This window comes from Suillus discolor, assembly GCF_016758755.1.
Source record: "Suillus discolor strain FC423 chromosome Unknown F5147scaffold_21, whole genome shotgun sequence".
NCBI classification, from domain to species: Eukaryota; Fungi; Basidiomycota; class Agaricomycetes; order Boletales; family Suillaceae; genus Suillus; species Suillus discolor.
The window spans coordinates 149,599-165,909 of NW_024541268.1; the positions used below are offsets into that span (position 1 = coordinate 149,599).

The window sequence follows — 16,311 nt, forward strand, 5'->3', positions numbered from 1 at the left end:
TGTCAGTGTAAGACATTGCCTCGGTCACGAATCGGCTATCGATCGATACCGTGGAACGAGTCGGTAATAGCTCGGATGAATGTCAGTACTAGTAGTGATGTTCACATGCCATGCTATGCCATGATGTATTCATCCAGATCCAGATCCGGGACCGTGAGCTGGCTTGCCGAAGGGCTACAAGTATTTTCCGTTCTCCTCTGACTCCTTCCAACTTTTTACCATGATCCATACAGACGCGTTTGCGAAGCTGCTCGGCGTTCTGGAAGCTATTCAGGCTCGCTCTGCCACCCCAACTAGGCTCTCTCTCGGTGCAGCAGCGAGCGTAGTGGCGTTAACGATCGTCTTGAGGTACCTCACCGCGAAACAACCAAAACTCATAACGGACTACGCGAAAGTAGCAAGGAAAGTCAATGACAATGGAGCCGAGGTTGATGAGTGGGACTTCATCATTGTTGGAGGAGGTATGACACATTCTACATTCCACACTAGTAGTAGCCAACATTTCCTATCATCCGAACGTGTCCAGGCACAGCAGGATGTGTTCTCGCTTCACGTCTCTCCGAAGACCCAAACCTGCGCGTTCTACTCATCGAGGCTGGTGGAAGGTCAGCATCTTTGAGGCTATTATCTACTTTTGACATGCTCAAGTTCTTCATAGCTCTAAAGATGTCGATATAAGCAAGATACCTGTTGCGTTCGCGAAACTAATGCGCAGTCAATGGGACTACCATCTTTATACCGAGCCTCAGCAATACGCAGGCAATAAGAAAAAATATTGGCCTCGCGGTACGTCGTCACGGTATTCCTCGACTTCCCAGTTGTTATACTGATCCCCGTATGTGCAGCTAAACTTCTCGGAGGATGTGAGTACTCCTAGTCGTTCTCCTGGTAAGGAAATATTTTAATGTTCCTTAGGCTCTGCTATGAATGCCATGATGTGAGTCATAATGCATCTTCTCGCAGGTTCATTTATCCCTATTACGTCTTAAGTGCACAATACGGCGCACCGTCCGATTTTGACGAGTGGGCGCTAATTTCCGGCGACCAATCCTGGTCGTGGAACAATTTTAGCAAGCACGTAGTTCATTTCTCGCTTCTCCCCACTTCCGATAACTTTGTTGCTCAGGTATATTCGTAAGTTTGAGAAATACACCCCAGACCCGCGTTTCCCACACGTTGATCCGCTCCTCCGCGGTGCCAATGGGCCTGTTGAGATTAAGTACAGCCCCCACATATGGCCAGGTGCCCAAGCTTTTGTCGAGGCAAGTATCAACGCTGGTATCCCTTTCTCACCCGATTTTTGTACGACCAAGGGAACGCAAGGGACAAATAAGGCGAGTCTTTACAGATTCTGCCGATTTGTTCGAGGTTCACTAACATTGGTCATTCATTGTTAATATGGCACAGATCAGTGAGTTCATTAGCACTGACTGTCAGGATCAACAAGTGCTGAACAATTGATACGTAGTGATGTACATCGACAGCAAGAGCACTCGTGTAACCACTGAGTCTGCATACCTCACTGACGACGTCCTTGCTCGTCCGAATTTGAAAGTCGTCACCCACGCGCGTGTTTCCAAGGTTCTCTTTGACACATCCGGTGGCACTCCACGTGCCACTGGTGTCGAGTTTGCCAGCAAATCTCATATGGATAAAGTCGGGCCCAAGTTCCGTGCACGAGCGACCAAGGAAGTCATTGTCTGGTGCGGGATCGCTTGATATGCCCCAAACGGCTATTTACCTTTTCATAGCGGTGGTGCCATCCACTCTCCGCAAATCTTGATGCTTTCTGGGATTGGTCCAGCTGCGCAGCTTTTACGTCACAACATCCCGGTCGTGCTCGATGTTCCCAGCGTCGGGGCTAACCTCTTGGATCACCCATCAATCAATCTCCGGTTCAGGGACAAAACTGGAACCACGTTTCACCATTTTACGCCTCACAGTTTGAACAGCACGCGCTTGCTTATACGCGACTTGCTGCGATATAAACTGTGGGGCACCGGCCCACTCGCTTCTAATGTTTGTCAAGCCTTCCTTGTGCTCACATCACCAGTACTGAATAGTATCATAGGTTGGCGAGTCTGTAGCATTCTTCCGATCAGACGACCAAGTGCTCTTCCCGCCCGCTGAGTACAACAACGACATCGAAGACGCCAATTCAGGTCCAGATGCACCCGATATCGAGATCATCATGTGTGCCGGCGCAGTACGCACGCACACCATACCACTCAGCCCAAAGCTCCAGGCATATCAGATGATCGTTACCTTATTACGGTAAGCCATCAATGTTTCTACTTGAAACTCGACTGAGACGTTCTGTGTTACTAGTCCTACAAGTAAAGGTTCGCTCTTTCTCAAGTCTGCCGACCCTTGGGATGATCCGCTCATGGACCCCAGGTAGGCTGACCCGTTTACTTCAAACTCACTCTGTACTTATTACTATCACGGGCCAGCTACCTCGAAACAAAACACGATGTCGACGTACTCGTTCGAGGTATCCGCGCTGCTCTTAAAATCGCACATACAGCGCCCATGACCTCCATCACCGACGTGAACGCCACACACCACCCTGAACTTGACCATCACATCTCCAGTCTAAGCGACGCAGAGCTGGCGGATATTGTTAGAGACCGTGTGGAGACGCTGTATCACCCGGTAGGGACGTGTTCGATGGGAGCTGGCGGTGTCGTGGACTCGGAGTTGCGTGTCAAGGGCACTCAGGGGCTCCGGGTGTGCGATGCAAGTATTTTCCCTAAATTGGTCTCAGGACACCCGGTATGTGGAAGCTCTGAAAGATGACCGTGGAAGCTGACAAAGATTTAGACTGGTGCAGTTATTGCGACAGCCGAGAAGTTGGCAGATATCATCAAGGCTCACTACGCATAAATCGTAGGCTCCTCGGTGGTATATTTTATTGCGTTTTCGTGGTAGGCTGTTGATTCTCAGGCCCTCACCATGGGATGTATTTATTATGTATGTACTCGTGTGGTATATATAAACCTATTTGTCAATTAAATAGATTGTTGTGCACTATCTTGGATGACAGCGAATGGCCAAATCTCGCCCCTACCTTTCGCAACAGCTCCCAACACCTTGTACTGTTCACCCATCCCACAGGGATCAATGAGCCTATTTGCGCCATCTTCGATCGCCTTTTTCCTCTCTAGAGAGGAAGCTGAGCGCACAAGGGCAGCAGCCCTGATTTCTATGCCCATGCATGTGAGGAAGTTGCGTTGGGAAATAGGACCATGTGTCGAGACTGTACATCTTGAATGTCCATAATCATGTAGCAGAGCACTATTATGGACGTACCAAGGTCAGCCATAGACTCTTTCAGCAACGCAAAATCGACATTCGTCGTAACGTCGCACTCTCCGGGACTGCAGAAGATATCGACGATTTTATGCTTTTTGAAGGCCTGTGAATGGTTATTGGTTAGAATTCGGTGCATGCGTTTGAGTTCCTACCCGCAAGGAATCACCAAAGGCTCTGTCTGCACCATAGTCGACGACAAGTGCGGATCCTCCGCCCTTGGTATTGATAAGTTTCCCAATACCCCGTGCCTGATTCATGGACGCTCTGGATACTTCTATGCGAGTTCCCACAGGGAGCGAAAAAAACCGAGGAGATGCAAGTCCGAGGAGGGTCGACGATGCCGTCGGAGTTGGCGAAAGAACACGGGTCCAGCGTGAAGAGGTATGATGCAATGTTGGGGGAGTGTCTAAATTCTGGTCCGAGTCCGAGGAGGGTATGGTGTATCTGATGCTCGGATCACTCGAGGGGGCGATTAGCACCTCGTTCCAGCCTTGTTGAGTTCTCTATGATTACCGTTAGTAAAGTAAATGTTCGTGTCTCTGGACGGAACTCACCTCGATGACGTTCACGGGAAGGGCATCGAAAAACTCATGAGCGACCAGCATAGTAAAGACGTCTTCCTCTGGCTCAATCTCTTCGATTCCGTCGTGCCACATTATCTGGAAATTGCCTTCCTGAGAAGCCTTACGAAGCTTGCCTTCCTGCAAAGCACGCATAGTCGCACTGCTCTCGACAAGGTGAATACTCTTCAGTTTACCGCGTGCTGCAGGAAGCTGTTTCAAAACCTGGAAGAAACATGGTGAGACGCAACCAACCACGCGTTCAACATCACTCACCCGAAGTACGTCGTCCATTAACGTCCCTCTACCAGGTCCAAGTTCTACCACTCGGAAGGACATTTTAACATCGGTATCCATCCACTGCTTTATCATCCATAACGCGACAAGCTACTTGTAACGCATTTCGCGTTGTCAATATGTGATATAAGCGATGGCGCGAATCTCACCTCGCCAAACATCTGGCTAATCTCAGGACTGGTGATAAAGTCACCTTGAGTGCCAAAGACAGCATGTTCCGGCTTCATGTAGTACCCATGCGTGGGGTGCCCAAGACTAAGTTGCATGAACGTCGAGAATGATATAGGACCTGTTGCCTTCATTTTATGAGACCCATCTTTGAGAAGTTGCACGGTCGAAGTCCTCACCTTGACACTGTCCAGCATTATTTTCTCGACATCCGTCGGAGGACCGAAGGAATGTCCAGAGATCCTACGGGCATGCAGGATAGTCCTTGCATTGAGTCCGTGACGGCAATTTGACTGCCTGAGCCACAAAGACAGTCCATTTGAACCATACCTTGTAGCAAATCGGAACATCTCAATTTGCAGTGGAGTTCGGTTAAGCAATTTGAGTCATCGGGTAGGCGTCGAGTAAAAATAGCGTCCGGGAGGGAAGCGGAACCGCCGTGGGCCGTCGGTGACCAGCCTGATTACGATTGACTCGTCAATATTTTGTAGATTAGCCTTATAAAAAATTTCAAAAGTCACGCACTCAGATAACTCACAAGCTCCGGATCTCAAGTACCAGCTTTTCTGCTTATATTCTATCTTCTTCTTATAACTTCTGTAGATTAGTATTCTCCAACCCCTCAACAACCAACCAACCATGGCAACTCGTGAGTGTTTTTATTGATGTGTAATCTATGCGTTCCATGAACACACATTACAGGTATCCAATTCGAAAACAGTAGTGAAATCGGCGTGTTCTCAAAACTCACCAACAGCTACTGCCTAGCTGCAATCCAAGGCAGTGCAAACTTCTACTCGGCCTTTGAGGCTGAACTTGGCGAAGTCATTCCCATCGTACATTCTACGATCGGCGGCACCCGCATCGTCGGGAGATTGACTGCAGGTTTGTGATATGGTTTTACTCATAATCACCCACAAGGCTGATGCGCATCGTAGGAAATAGACATGGTCTCCTCGTCCCTTCAACAACGACTGATCAAGAACTGCAGCATCTACGCAACTCTCTTCCTGACGCTGTGTCGATCCAGCGAATCGAAGAACGTCTATCTGCTCTGGGAAACGTTATCGCTTGCAACGACTACGTTGCCCTCGTCCACCCTGACGTTGATCGCGAGACAGAAGAAATAATCGCTGATGTGCTCAAGGTCGAGGTTTTTAGGCAGACCGTCGCAGATAACGTCCTTGTGGGAAGCTATTGTGCGATCTCAAATCAGGGTGGACTTGTTCATCCAAAGACGAGTGTTCAGGACCAGGATGAACTAAGTAGCCTTCTGCAAATTCCCCTCGTGGTGCGTATTTATAGGAAGCCCAGCGCAGCCGTATTGTAACTCAATTACTCTCGTGTTTCTAGGCTGGTACTGTCAACCGAGGTTCAGACGTTATCGGTGGAGGTCTTGTCGTGAACGACTGGTGCGCGTTTACTGGGCTTGACACTACCGCCACAGAGATCAGTGTCATCGAAGCTGCATTCAGTGGGTCTACATCTTACCTCCTTTTTTCACCTTTTCAACGTCTTTTACTATCACAGAGCTTCAAGGACAAAGTTCTTCAGCTGTCATTGGAGAGATGCGGGATTCTCTTATCGATAACTGGGCATGATTTCACCGTCACACATCCTGTTACTGTTACATATACCTTCACGTCTACCTTCACTTACACTTGAAGCGCAACCTCAGTCTACATCATGAACTTTGTATCTTTACGCTCATAAGTCATTGACAATGGAAAAACAGGAAGAGGAATTTATTGGAGACTATGTTTTTTGCTCAAGTGTATTGTCAGTTTTGCTGTTCTGGTAAGTAACATGACACAGCGTTACGTGACAGTCGCGTGACGAACGTGTGCATCGATGAGCGCCCTAGTGCTTGTGTGAACATCCCCATGTCGTCCGCCCCTCCTCAAAGGCAACCTGAAGATGGCCATACATTTGCCCGAGTGATACAGGTGTGTGCGAGAATATGCCCACGATTCTGCATTTACTCGGGTTAATTGTCTCCTGTCTTGATAGTTCATGATCAACAAAGCTGCCAGCGGGTCAATCAAGGAGCTCGACGGACTGTGCAACATCGCACAACATTGGAAACCAGAGCAACTTCTGATACTGCTCCCAGTCTTCTATCACCACCTTGATCCAGCTCGCATCCCCGATGTGGTCACTTCGAGGGATGTGAGGAGTGTCATGCTCGCAAGGTACTCCCTTAAAGGAGTACTGGTCACACTGAATCGCGTCAATCATCCAAGAGAATTAACGCAGTCGATACAGACCATCGCTGACACCCTAATATCCAATTGGAATCGCTGTCATCTCTGGGTCAATTTCTTCTATCGTCATTTCTTCGCCTCCAGCAACCCTGCCCGCCTTCCGGGTCTTCTTATAACTAGATCAGAAGCTTTGAAGCTAGTTGTCAACATGTTGATGCGGATGAGCCTAATCGGTGATTCACAAACACCACAGTCACTCATCAACACACCATCTCTACACCCCATTATCTCGCAGCTCTGGTGCATGGCCGTCACCTCAAAGGATAATGATTTTCTCACCGAAGCTGACAAGGTAATGGGCAGCAAGGAACAAGGGGCATTCCAGGAGCACATGTCATACGTGGTACAGGCATGTCTGGATGTCGATCGTCCTGCTTTTGCGTCCACCCTTATTCATGTCGCTGGAGGCATTAGAGCCATGGCTTCTATTACCTCCAAATATCTCAGAAATATCCGTTGTTTGTACAGGAAGAAGGTCGTTTCTGGACAAAGCATCGACGATACAGCTTCATGCGATTCTGTCTTTGGGGTGCCTCGTTGGCAAATAATGCTCATTAATTGCTTTGGGAATTGTGCAAACCTACTATTCGTTACCAGTCAACAGAACTGCGCCTTGCGAGAGGCCTACATCGATAGAAACCTCGTGGCCATCGTTATCTACACCCTTCGTGATCTATGTCAACTCTCTCTAACCCTGAAGCACGATGACTTCGCCAAACACGTCAAGAAGGCGTTTGAGGATGCTTTAGGCTATATTGCATTACTCATGGGAGGTCCTGTGGATGACCTTGTAGCCGTTATATGTCAAGCCCTTCGGGCGCGATTCCTCCCCACCATCCTTCAAGCTCATACCTGTATTCCCGGTGCGGATACGGCAGAATGCCTTAATGCATTGTTGATTACTGCCCTTCGTTCATACCTCACGTTCGACAAGGTCTTGCGGATCGCCGGGAGCGAGCTAGAGGCTGACGAGAAATCGCTAGATGCGATTGCTCAGCGTGATACAGACCTACTACAGGCCTGGAATCTGTTCAAAAAAGATGTTCGACGTTTCTTGGACCTTAGAAGCCAGATACCCGCAGCATCGATATTCTTCGATCGTCAATGCGCTGCTGTGCATGTGAGTGAATCATATACTTTCCCCCTCTAGGCTGTTGTTGCTAATCAGCCCCTCATTCTGCAGAACAGCGACGAATGGCATCCGCAATGGGATTTATTCCAGTGTTCCAGGTGCACAGTTGCGAGGTATTGTTCTAGACAATGCCAGAACATAGATTGGGACCAGGGTCATCGTATGGCGTGCAAGTACCTCAAAGCTGCCATCGGCGCGTCTTCCTACGTGATCTCACGCGTTTTGCATACTGAGACATTCACAGGCCCGAATACTTCACGATATATCAGGAGGAGCCTCTTCCTTTTAGCCAAGATCGAAGATGCTGAAATTCAGTCCCATCGAGAGTTTATCTCTCAATTATCGGTGACCGCTCAGGCAGAACACCCGGAATTCCAGGATCGTCTTGTTCTTGAGATTGATCCTGTTGCAGAGGCACCCACAGACAAATTCAAATTCAAGCCGGTGTCAAACTATCTTCATATCTTTCCGGAGGCATCGGAACGTCCTTGGCAAGTGGCTAGCAAGTGGCGCCAGTCTACGGGACTGCATAGCCTTTCCTTGCCGCCTGTGATACGTATTCACGAGGGATACGAGATAACGAATCGACCGAATTTGCTCTTCAGCCCATCAACAGCGCTCAGGATGGCGTTTAAAGAGCACGGATTAGATGCCATCGTCAACGACAACGCCTCAAGCGTTTATTATACTGGGAGTTCCCTGTGATTGTACGTACTGCACTTGTTCCGCTGCTGTTCTATTGTAATAGTATGATTCACTTTCTGAGTTCGTGTGTCGTAGTTACTCGCTATCTGGGAATTTCAACTGTACCATTGGATGATTGTATACCAAATTACACTGTAGTTAGAAGATACGTTAGCGTATGATATAGAACGACGTATCTATTCTCATCGAGATTAATATTGATGATGCAAACGTGACAACTCACTAGTACTTACTACCAACAAATCAGCAAGGCTTATTGAAATTCTTCCAACGAAATGACTGGCTGTCGTTTTCCATCCGACAGACATAAAGTGCCAGCCAATGAAAGGAAGCTCTTGCCTAGATGTACTTCCTTATGACACGGGGCGTCGGCGTCCATTAAATTGAAATAAGATCATTATTGAGTGAACACGAGGAGTAAAGGAATCTGTGAGGCGATAGAAGGAACAAGAATTTACGAACCACGATAAAAAAACCGGGAGTAACCCCCCTGCACTCGAATGAAGCCACGTTCAACATATGATAGGTCTTCGACCCCAAAGGACAGTAAATCCGATTTTTTTTAAAAGCATCTACGAGCTGAATAACTTCATTACCATGACCTGTATCATCGCACCAGTGCAAGCCTCACAACGAACGATACGAAGCACCTGCCGATGGAACGAGGGACAGAGGTGAACTCCCGGCTTGTAGAGGCAGAATTCGTAGATCCTGAGGTTATCCCTGCAGGGGATACTGTAGAACAAGAGAAATTAAAAACAAATTATTTTTGTGGTGGGCCAGTGCAGTTGATTACCAAAAACGTCACACCTGAGTATAGCGTGCGTTTCAGAAGTCGTTTACAAATACGTCTGCCCGGCCGGCCTCCTACAACCTGCGATGATGAGATGACGGATAGTCCTTGATAGTCTTAATTTGCTTCAGTCGGCGCAGCGCTGATCGTGATGGGGTTGTTAGAAGATCATGAATGCGATGTCTGCGTCAACGATAGCACTTAAGATTTGATCGGCGACGTGCTGACTAGGACTGCACCGTCATTTCTTCGTAGATGATTTACTTCCGAAACCCATTGGCAGGAGGTACTTGCATCTCAAGCTTGAGATACCGGTGCTACTTCCTCGGAGCTTGCTGCTGATCAAATAAAAGCCCCGATTTAAAATAGATTAGAAAGACACCAGTACTTAGCTTAGGGCAGAGAATATGAAATACATCTATATGACATCTAAATGATGCTATCAGTACAATATTAATGAGATAGGTGAGATAGGGTGGCCTCAAGAACGTTCCCAGCCAGTGACGCTGACAGATCGAATCCTGTCAATCGGATCCAAAAACATCTTTGATATTGATCATGCACCAACACCAAGCGCTGTCGCCCACAACCGTCCGCCTACCTCACTCAGCACTCTCTCTACCTCCGTCTGCTCCAAGTTGAGAATGACCCTGCGTTCCCGGGGGGGCTTGCGGACGGCATTCACACCATCCTCGATAATCATAGCGCGGGAGGCAACCAGGGAGTCCAGAACAAGTCCCAGTTCCACCGGCGTGGGTTTCCGCGACGGATCTCCTTCCGAAGTCAGGGCTTCAACATATACGATATGCTGGTTTTCAATCTTACGTACTGTTAGTCCAGCACTCCGCGGAATAAACATAAAAATAAAACACATACCTCACCCCATTTGATCTCCTCAATACCCTCCCGCTTGATGCATCTTAGCAGGGATGCGAGCATAATCCGCTCATGTAAGCTGCAGTCTCGGAGGTATGCTGCGGTTGGGCTGTTCTGCAGCACTTTGATAACCTCCTTCACATCCTCCGTACGAGCGGCACGCCGTTTGGGATGCACGAGTTCCACCGCTCGTCTACATTTGAGTTCAGTTGTATTATTGTTATAAAACATGCTCGATACGTACCGGCAAATATCAAGTACCCTTCGTGCGTCTCCGCTGATCGATGAGACCTTCATTGCGGCAAACTTTACGCCGTCGGCGTTGATCACGTCCGGTGGCTGTTCAAGGCCCTCTTTGGCTTCTTTGAGACGTGCATGTACTATTTTCTCGAGCTGTTGTGTCGTGTATGGCTGGAAGTTGGTTCGAATCATTCCTTTGCAGCACATGAATGAGCATTAGGTGGGGTACTTGATTTAACGGTACGTACCAAGTCGACTGCGCACGCGTCCAGTCATCACTCGCTCTGGAAGGTCCATGGTGTTTGCGACAGCAATCACAACAAGCTTTGAGCCTGCGATTGTGGGCCAGTTGAAGAAATTGTATACTACATCCTGCTTTGCCGTGACGAGTTGATCAAGTTCGTCCATAAGAACGACGCTAGGCACGCAACTGAGCGATGACCGACTGGTTAAGGTAACTACTGCTTACCACGCGTGCCCTGCGGGACCCGCCCGTGCACCTGCAGAGAAGTGTTTAGTAAGCTGCTTGAGCGCCTCCTTGGCGCTGGTTTTGAGGTGGCCATCGCTAGCTACATCATGCCCCGAGACTGTCTCCCAAAGTAGGTTATATGCAGCAGATGGCTCGGGAATCCTGAGTCCGTTGATTTCAACGTAAGTGAAAGGGTTCGTTTCCTACCAAGTAAGGATCATTGAGTGAGAAGAAGAACTAATTGGAAAAGAACAGACATTGTTCTCAGCCATTCGTTTGAGCTCACGAACAATGGCGTGAACTGTTGCAGTCTTGCCTGTTCCTGGTACTCCAGAAATGTCTAAAGATCGATATTAGAAGAGTGAAAAAGAATGGATGATACTCTCTACACACAAACGCAACCTCCACTTCCTTCCTCCAAGAGTTCTTCTACAGTCCTCAGAACGCGGCTGTATTCCTCCTCACGGCACGGAAGAACATCAGGACGCGCTGCAACATGGAGGACGTGCATTGCACGAAGCCACGGATCCGGAGGAAGGTTTTGCAGTTGATTGTAGTGCTCCTGTGTAAGATTCGGAGGGGGAACACGGACGGCTGGTGCTTTTCGACTTCGCTTTCGTAGTGCCGCTTTGGAGTGCGGAGTGGGTGCTGCGAGCTTCGGTGCACGTTTCTTGCTCGGCGTGGACTTGGGTGTGGATAAGGCGCGTTTGCGCTTGCGAGATGGTGTCTTTGGAACGTTATCGATAGGTCCACTAAGAGCTGTCTCATTGTCGGAGGCGTCGTCAACGACAGAGGGGATGAGGTGGTCATCAGGCTCTGATGGAGGCTCGTCGTTCTCGTAGTCACGATCACGAACGACATCGTCACCGCTTTCTTCCGCAATGTCTTGAAGCTTTTTTGGCTTCTTCGTACGCCGTCTTAACGGTGTGGTCTCTACGGCAACGTGCCAGCAAGTCCCATTGGCAAGGTCTTCATTAGAACTGCCGAGAGCCTGTTGTTTGTGTGCTTCCCAGTGGAAATCATAGTAAATGTTGCTGCGAGACTCAATTGCGAGGCGACAGTAGAATATTTTATTCTCCTCCGCAGTGGCACCGGCCCAGTTACTTCGTTTGCGCGCTGTGGGTGTGGTCTGAGGAACATCGGAGATAGTGCAATGCGATAGTATACATGAAGGCGGAAGAATAGCTTGTGAAGCGAGAGTGAAATACACTTCGTTCTGGTGGTAGGGATAAGCAGATGACAATTAGTAGATGTGTCACTGACCTCGAAATGTTCCCTCTTTGCCCTTATGCGAGGCAGTTCCGATGGATGTTGAAACCAGTGAATCCTGATCATCATCTGTGAATTTTCGCCCTCCCCATGCTCCTTGCCTTGAAATTCCCACATCGAAGCGATGACACCAACACTGGGATGTTTTGTGGACTGAGTTTTGACGAGTACAGTGTCTCCGACCTCAAATGTCTCAGTCTCCACAGCTGATCTACGTGCACTCAACCCTTTCCGTGAAGCTGGCGCGGTATTCTTCGTCCGCTTGAATGATTTGCGAAAAGCAGTCTGCATCCCTGGCCCTGGTTGCCATCCCTCATCCTCTTGAAGAACCTGGTAATCTTCGTATACAGTGGGTCGAATGTAACACGGGGCGTCTGTCCAGATTAAAGTTTTGTCTACAAAGGCGTCAATCTTCACTGGAGTTACAAGCGGTTGAAAGCGTTTTGAACGTCGGGAAGGCGTTACCGGAGTCGACTCCATCGCTGGAGAGAAAGTGGTGTCACAAACGCGTGACAAGCGCGTCAGTCACCGAAGGCATTATCACGTAACATCGTTTGTCGACTACCGCGACAACTTAAAAATGCAGTGACTTGGCTGCATTCTGCTTGTCGTGACGCACCGGCCGGCCACTCGTTCAAATTATTATCTACATTTACCCAAACAAAAGGAAAATCTGTGACCTGGCATGTTCATGCTTGTGGCACAGTGAGCAATGGACCGCTGACTCGGATTATTATTTACCACCAAATAATTTAGCGTCGTTGGCAGAATACCGCCATTTGCTGGCAATCATTTGCAATTGCCAAGTCGCCAGAAGGAGATCAAGCAGAAGTTGACAAAAGTTAAAAGTGAAAATTCTATTTCTTTCAACCTAGTCACCTAAACTCACCTAAATCTTATAACAGTAAACATAATTTAGTATACCTCCTATGATTTTTCCATAAACCCCCTTAACTTCCCTAACCATCGCTCACATCATGCCCGCACAATGACCAGTTGGCCGCATATTAAATGGGACAAAGTTAATTTTTAGTTTACGGGGGTGTTGACTTGTTCGTTCACCAGTCTGACAGCACTCAGAATTGATCCCACTGGTTAAACCTTGCAAGAGCGCGGATTTAATCAGCAAACAGATGGGGCTCCGTGATGTACTTTTGACATCAGATTGGTGTACCCTTGATGGTAGTAGTAGAAATGTAGTGAAGAGTCGAAACCATTCACAATACTTTTTGGGTTGACCATGGTCACAAGGCATGGAGGCTGCGGGCATCTGAGGACAGTGTAGCACGCCAGTAGCTTTGATAAAAAAATTTGCCGTTATCTTGAGCTACTTTACACAAGAACAATTTTTCCAATTGCCGTTCTATCGGTTTTTTTTGGAAGAACTTGTACACAGTGCTACCCTACGGTACCGCCAGTTGGCCCGGGGCAACATGTGAATTATGATTAGCCAGAACTTACAGGTCACGTGATGCATTTGGTCATCAATTTTTAGAAATCAAAATGAATTTTTACGTGAACCACCGGATCATACGTAGAGCCTGAGTACGAGCAATCGCTGGCAGTGGTTGATCAACAGCTTATGAGTACCATATAATCTCGTTTTCATATCTACATTCTTGCTATTAAATCACTTTCCCCCATCACGAAATGTCCTGTCAGCAGTCAGCCGATATGCTACCCCCTGATCACTTCCTCCTCCAGCCTCGTCAGGACTTCCTTATCGGCGTTCAGGAGGGTCACATAGATACCTCCACTCTTGCTGCGCACGATTTCGATGTTGATACTCGCACGGGTTTTATGCCCCCAGATCCTCCTTTAAGTAGACTCCCAGCACAATGGGAACTCTGGGAGACAACACTGGATGCTGCAATGCAAGCAAAGCTGCAGCTCTCTGTCAAACGAGGTCTGACAGTTGAGGAGAAAAACTCATCTGAGTCATGGCGAGAACACGTTCGAAAGGTCAGTACGGGCCTCCGTATTTTTTATCACGCGCTTCACACACACACACCATCAGCTGCTTGTCCTTCCTATGTCCGAGCTCACAAACTCCGAGCTCCTACTTCGGCGCGCGCACCATGTTCTCACCTTCATTATGCATTTTTACATTTACACACTCCCCCTGTCTTCTTCCGTGCTTATTCCGGAACCAATTTCTGTCCCCCTCGTCGCCATATCCAGTCATTTGCAGTTACCACCGGTCGTCACGTACTCTGATAATGTCCTCTATAATTGGGACATTATCCACCCTAGGGCCCAAACGGAGCTTGGATTCGAGGCTCCCGCTCTGGACAATCTTCGCAGCCAGGACATGTTTTCCGGTACCATAGATGAGCAAGAATTCTACCTTGCTTCGGCCCGCATAGAGCTTCGCGGCGTCGAGGCTCTCGAGCTTATGGGTGCGACTATGGATGAGTTGTTCGTCGGCGACAAGATAGCCATCAGGCGCATTACCGCATACCTCTACAAGCTTGCTTCGGTTGTGCACGACCTTAAGACCATCCTGCTCGACGTGCGTAAGGGCTGCGACCCTAACACGTTTTATCACTCCATTCGCCCATGGTTCCGTGGCGCAGACTCCGATCCTGCCCACAGGAAATGGGTGTTCGAAGGCGTTGAAGAGCAGCCTACCGACCTCTCAGGGCCAAGCGCAGGGCAGAGCGCCCTGATTCATGCTTTAGACATATTTCTTGGTCTAGACAACTGCAATGTGGTCGAAGGTGGCGTTGCATCGGACCAACGGACGCTGTTGAGAAGGATGCAGATCTACATGCCACGTCACCACCGCAATTTCTTGCGACACCTCAGCACAAACCCACGTCCTGTGCGGACGTTCGTAATGCAAACGAGGCCTGATATAAACCTTTTAGACGCATACAATTCTGCGGTGCAGTCGGTGAAGCAGTTTAGGGATGCGCATATCAAGATCGTGGCAATCTATATTATTGCACCTGCTGCTCGTGAAAGGACGGAACTCCGGCACGCAGATCCAGAAGCTAAGGAGGTTGGGAAGCAAGTGCTGAAGGGCACTGGCGGGACGGATCTAGTACGCTTCCTCAAAGACGTGAGGGACAAAACTGCCGAGGCAGTCGTGGAGCCTACGTTGTAGACCGTGTTAGATCTGGGATCCTGGAACAACATGAGCATCGGCATTTATGCATTTGTTCAACTTATTGGTCATTATGCTGATTCGCTAATTCTTTCTCCTGTATGGCAACATGCCCACTTTAATTGGTTTGTATGTTCAATTATCCTCCCTTAGACAAACAACACAATGATAGATTGTTCGATCAGTATCTCTTCCTAAATTATATGGGCTTACTTATGTGTCGGACTTGTGGTTGAGTGTCTTCCATCAATACTTATTACCGAGGTCGAGCATTGTGGGGCATTGGGCGGTTACAGTAACAAAGCAAGATTCTTGCTTTCTCATCGTGTCCTACGTCATAGTATCAGCAAATGAATGTACCACATTGAGAAGTGCCTTTAGAGCTCTTGGTGCAATTTCCATACCAGAGTATATCAGTTAGCCGGCCATAGTTACGGATAGAGAACATATTGTCAGGGATCTCTGGCACTGGCACTCCAGAAAAATGACGACACGACAGCAACACCACAAACCTGGGCTCGGCACTAGTTTGACTGGAGCGAAAGGTGTGACGTAGTCACGACTTATCCGTGGAGCAGGAGCCAGGTTGGTCATAAGCCTACATGTAAGCCCTTCTAAAGCCGCTGACTGTGACGGGATCTTTCCGTTAAAGAGATCGCGCCTAGAGCGTCGATGTCGAACGATTCTAGGAAATCGAAATCGTAACTGAACTCGCACACTGAAGATTTCAGAATAATAATGGTTGGCATACCGTTGGTCAGTCGGTCCCGCTCCTGATAGCAAGCATGACCATTCATATACCAGGACGGGTAGCCAAGAGGAAAGCACCTAGATATAGAACATCGATACAAAGGAGTGGCTCTGGTAAGCTGCTTGCACTGCATCGAAGACTGACAACCTTTTGATAGAGGTAGACTCTGATCCAGATCACAGAACCCATTCGGAGGATACAAAAGGTGCCATGCCGACGTCAATTGATGTCATTCTTAAGTGCTCTCGAGTAGATGCCGTTTAACGATATGGGTGGTGACGAGAAGAGACGCCCGTGAACAGAGCATGATTGTCCGATTGCTTAGAGCCGGAGTTTCTCGCAAGAACCTTGAACAGGGTTTCA

At 48.4% G+C, this 16,311-nt stretch overlaps 6 protein-coding genes across 6 annotated transcripts; 4 read left to right on the forward strand and 2 right to left on the reverse strand.

The window, feature by feature from the left end:
- Window position 1: 1 nt before the first annotated feature.
- On the forward strand, window positions 2-3,036 carry F5147DRAFT_689779 (uncharacterized protein). The gene is made up of 13 exons (XM_041436994.1): window positions 2-461; window positions 527-605; window positions 659-786; window positions 846-863; window positions 916-937; window positions 991-1,074; window positions 1,127-1,338; window positions 1,469-1,703; window positions 1,752-2,019; window positions 2,072-2,274; window positions 2,329-2,397; window positions 2,454-2,775; window positions 2,824-3,036. The coding sequence occupies exons 1-13, from the start codon at window positions 221-223 to the stop codon at window positions 2,884-2,886; spliced, it is 1,944 nt and encodes a 647-aa protein (XP_041293927.1). The 5' UTR covers window positions 2-220; the 3' UTR covers window positions 2,887-3,036.
- On the reverse strand, window positions 3,012-4,815 carry F5147DRAFT_760341 (S-adenosyl-L-methionine-dependent methyltransferase; the record flags this gene model as incomplete). Its single annotated transcript, XM_041440476.1, has 7 exons — window positions 4,520-4,815; window positions 4,322-4,468; window positions 4,152-4,262; window positions 3,870-4,100; window positions 3,468-3,818; window positions 3,313-3,418; window positions 3,012-3,259 (listed from the first exon to the last, which is right to left on the reverse strand). The coding sequence occupies exons 1-7, from the start codon at window positions 4,688-4,690 to the stop codon at window positions 3,012-3,014; spliced, it is 1,365 nt and encodes a 454-aa protein (XP_041293928.1). The 5' UTR covers window positions 4,691-4,815.
- F5147DRAFT_689785 (eukaryotic translation initiation factor 6) lies at window positions 4,816-6,098 on the forward strand. Its single transcript, XM_041436995.1, has 6 exons — window positions 4,816-4,894; window positions 4,944-4,989; window positions 5,043-5,225; window positions 5,279-5,631; window positions 5,694-5,814; window positions 5,871-6,098. Exons 2-6 carry the CDS (start codon window positions 4,980-4,982, stop codon window positions 5,939-5,941), a joined length of 738 nt encoding a protein of 245 aa, XP_041293929.1. The 5' UTR covers window positions 4,816-4,894; window positions 4,944-4,979; the 3' UTR covers window positions 5,942-6,098.
- Window positions 6,099-6,195: 97 nt separating this feature from the next.
- F5147DRAFT_689788 (uncharacterized protein) lies at window positions 6,196-8,663 on the forward strand. Its single transcript, XM_041436996.1, has 3 exons — window positions 6,196-6,286; window positions 6,351-7,724; window positions 7,788-8,663. The coding sequence occupies exons 1-3, from the start codon at window positions 6,224-6,226 to the stop codon at window positions 8,439-8,441; spliced, it is 2,091 nt and encodes a 696-aa protein (XP_041293930.1). The 5' UTR covers window positions 6,196-6,223; the 3' UTR covers window positions 8,442-8,663.
- A 920-nt stretch (window positions 8,664-9,583) lies between these two features.
- F5147DRAFT_836291 (P-loop containing nucleoside triphosphate hydrolase protein) lies at window positions 9,584-12,585 on the reverse strand. Its single transcript, XM_041443995.1, has 8 exons — window positions 12,083-12,585; window positions 11,213-12,035; window positions 11,077-11,159; window positions 10,820-11,022; window positions 10,599-10,768; window positions 10,355-10,544; window positions 10,111-10,303; window positions 9,584-10,054 (listed from the first exon to the last, which is right to left on the reverse strand). The coding sequence occupies exons 1-8, from the start codon at window positions 12,566-12,568 to the stop codon at window positions 9,791-9,793; spliced, it is 2,412 nt and encodes an 803-aa protein (XP_041293931.1). The 5' UTR covers window positions 12,569-12,585; the 3' UTR covers window positions 9,584-9,790.
- Window positions 12,586-13,611: 1,026 nt separating this feature from the next.
- On the forward strand, window positions 13,612-15,623 carry F5147DRAFT_689793 (Indoleamine 2,3-dioxygenase). The gene is made up of 3 exons (XM_041436997.1): window positions 13,612-14,048; window positions 14,104-15,527; window positions 15,602-15,623. The coding sequence occupies exons 1-2, from the start codon at window positions 13,739-13,741 to the stop codon at window positions 15,195-15,197; spliced, it is 1,404 nt and encodes a 467-aa protein (XP_041293932.1). The 5' UTR covers window positions 13,612-13,738; the 3' UTR covers window positions 15,198-15,527; window positions 15,602-15,623.
- The last annotated feature ends 688 nt before the right edge of the window (window positions 15,624-16,311 follow it).

What these genes read in the sequence shown, in the direction of transcription:
- F5147DRAFT_689779 (XM_041436994.1), top strand. Translation starts at nt 221, where the DNA reads ATGATCCATACAGACGCGTTTGCGAAGCTGCTCGGCGTTCTGGAAGCT. An exon ending in CTCATCGAGGCTGGTGGAAG is followed by an intron (nt 606 to 658) that starts GTCAGCATCTTT and finishes AGTTCTTCATAG; the next exon opens with CTCTAAAGATGTCGATATAA. An exon ending in CCGGCCCACTCGCTTCTAAT is followed by an intron (nt 2,020 to 2,071) that starts GTTTGTCAAGCC and finishes ATAGTATCATAG; the next exon opens with GTTGGCGAGTCTGTAGCATT.
- F5147DRAFT_689785 (XM_041436995.1), top strand. An exon ending in CGTCGGGAGATTGACTGCAG is followed by an intron (nt 5,226 to 5,278) that starts GTTTGTGATATG and finishes TGCGCATCGTAG; the next exon opens with GAAATAGACATGGTCTCCTC. An exon ending in TGTCATCGAAGCTGCATTCA is followed by an intron (nt 5,815 to 5,870) that starts GTGGGTCTACAT and finishes TTACTATCACAG; the next exon opens with AGCTTCAAGGACAAAGTTCT.
- F5147DRAFT_689788 (XM_041436996.1), top strand. Translation starts at nt 6,224, where the DNA reads ATGTCGTCCGCCCCTCCTCAAAGGCAACCTGAAGATGGCCATACATTT. An exon ending in CATTTGCCCGAGTGATACAG is followed by an intron (nt 6,287 to 6,350) that starts GTGTGTGCGAGA and finishes CTGTCTTGATAG; the next exon opens with TTCATGATCAACAAAGCTGC. An exon ending in GTCAATGCGCTGCTGTGCAT is followed by an intron (nt 7,725 to 7,787) that starts GTGAGTGAATCA and finishes CTCATTCTGCAG; the next exon opens with AACAGCGACGAATGGCATCC.
- F5147DRAFT_836291 (XM_041443995.1), bottom strand. Translation starts at nt 12,568, where the DNA reads ATGGAGTCGACTCCGGTAACGCCTTCCCGACGTTCAAAACGCTTTCAA. An exon ending in AACGAATGGCTGAGAACAAT is followed by an intron (nt 11,023 to 11,076) that starts GTCTGTTCTTTT and finishes CTTACTTGGTAG; the next exon opens with GAAACGAACCCTTTCACTTA. An exon ending in GGTCCCGCAGGGCACGCGTG is followed by an intron (nt 10,769 to 10,819) that starts GTAAGCAGTAGT and finishes TTGCGTGCCTAG; the next exon opens with CGTCGTTCTTATGGACGAAC.
- F5147DRAFT_689793 (XM_041436997.1), top strand. Translation starts at nt 13,739, where the DNA reads ATGTCCTGTCAGCAGTCAGCCGATATGCTACCCCCTGATCACTTCCTC. An exon ending in ATGGCGAGAACACGTTCGAA is followed by an intron (nt 14,049 to 14,103) that starts AGGTCAGTACGG and finishes ACACACACCATC; the next exon opens with AGCTGCTTGTCCTTCCTATG.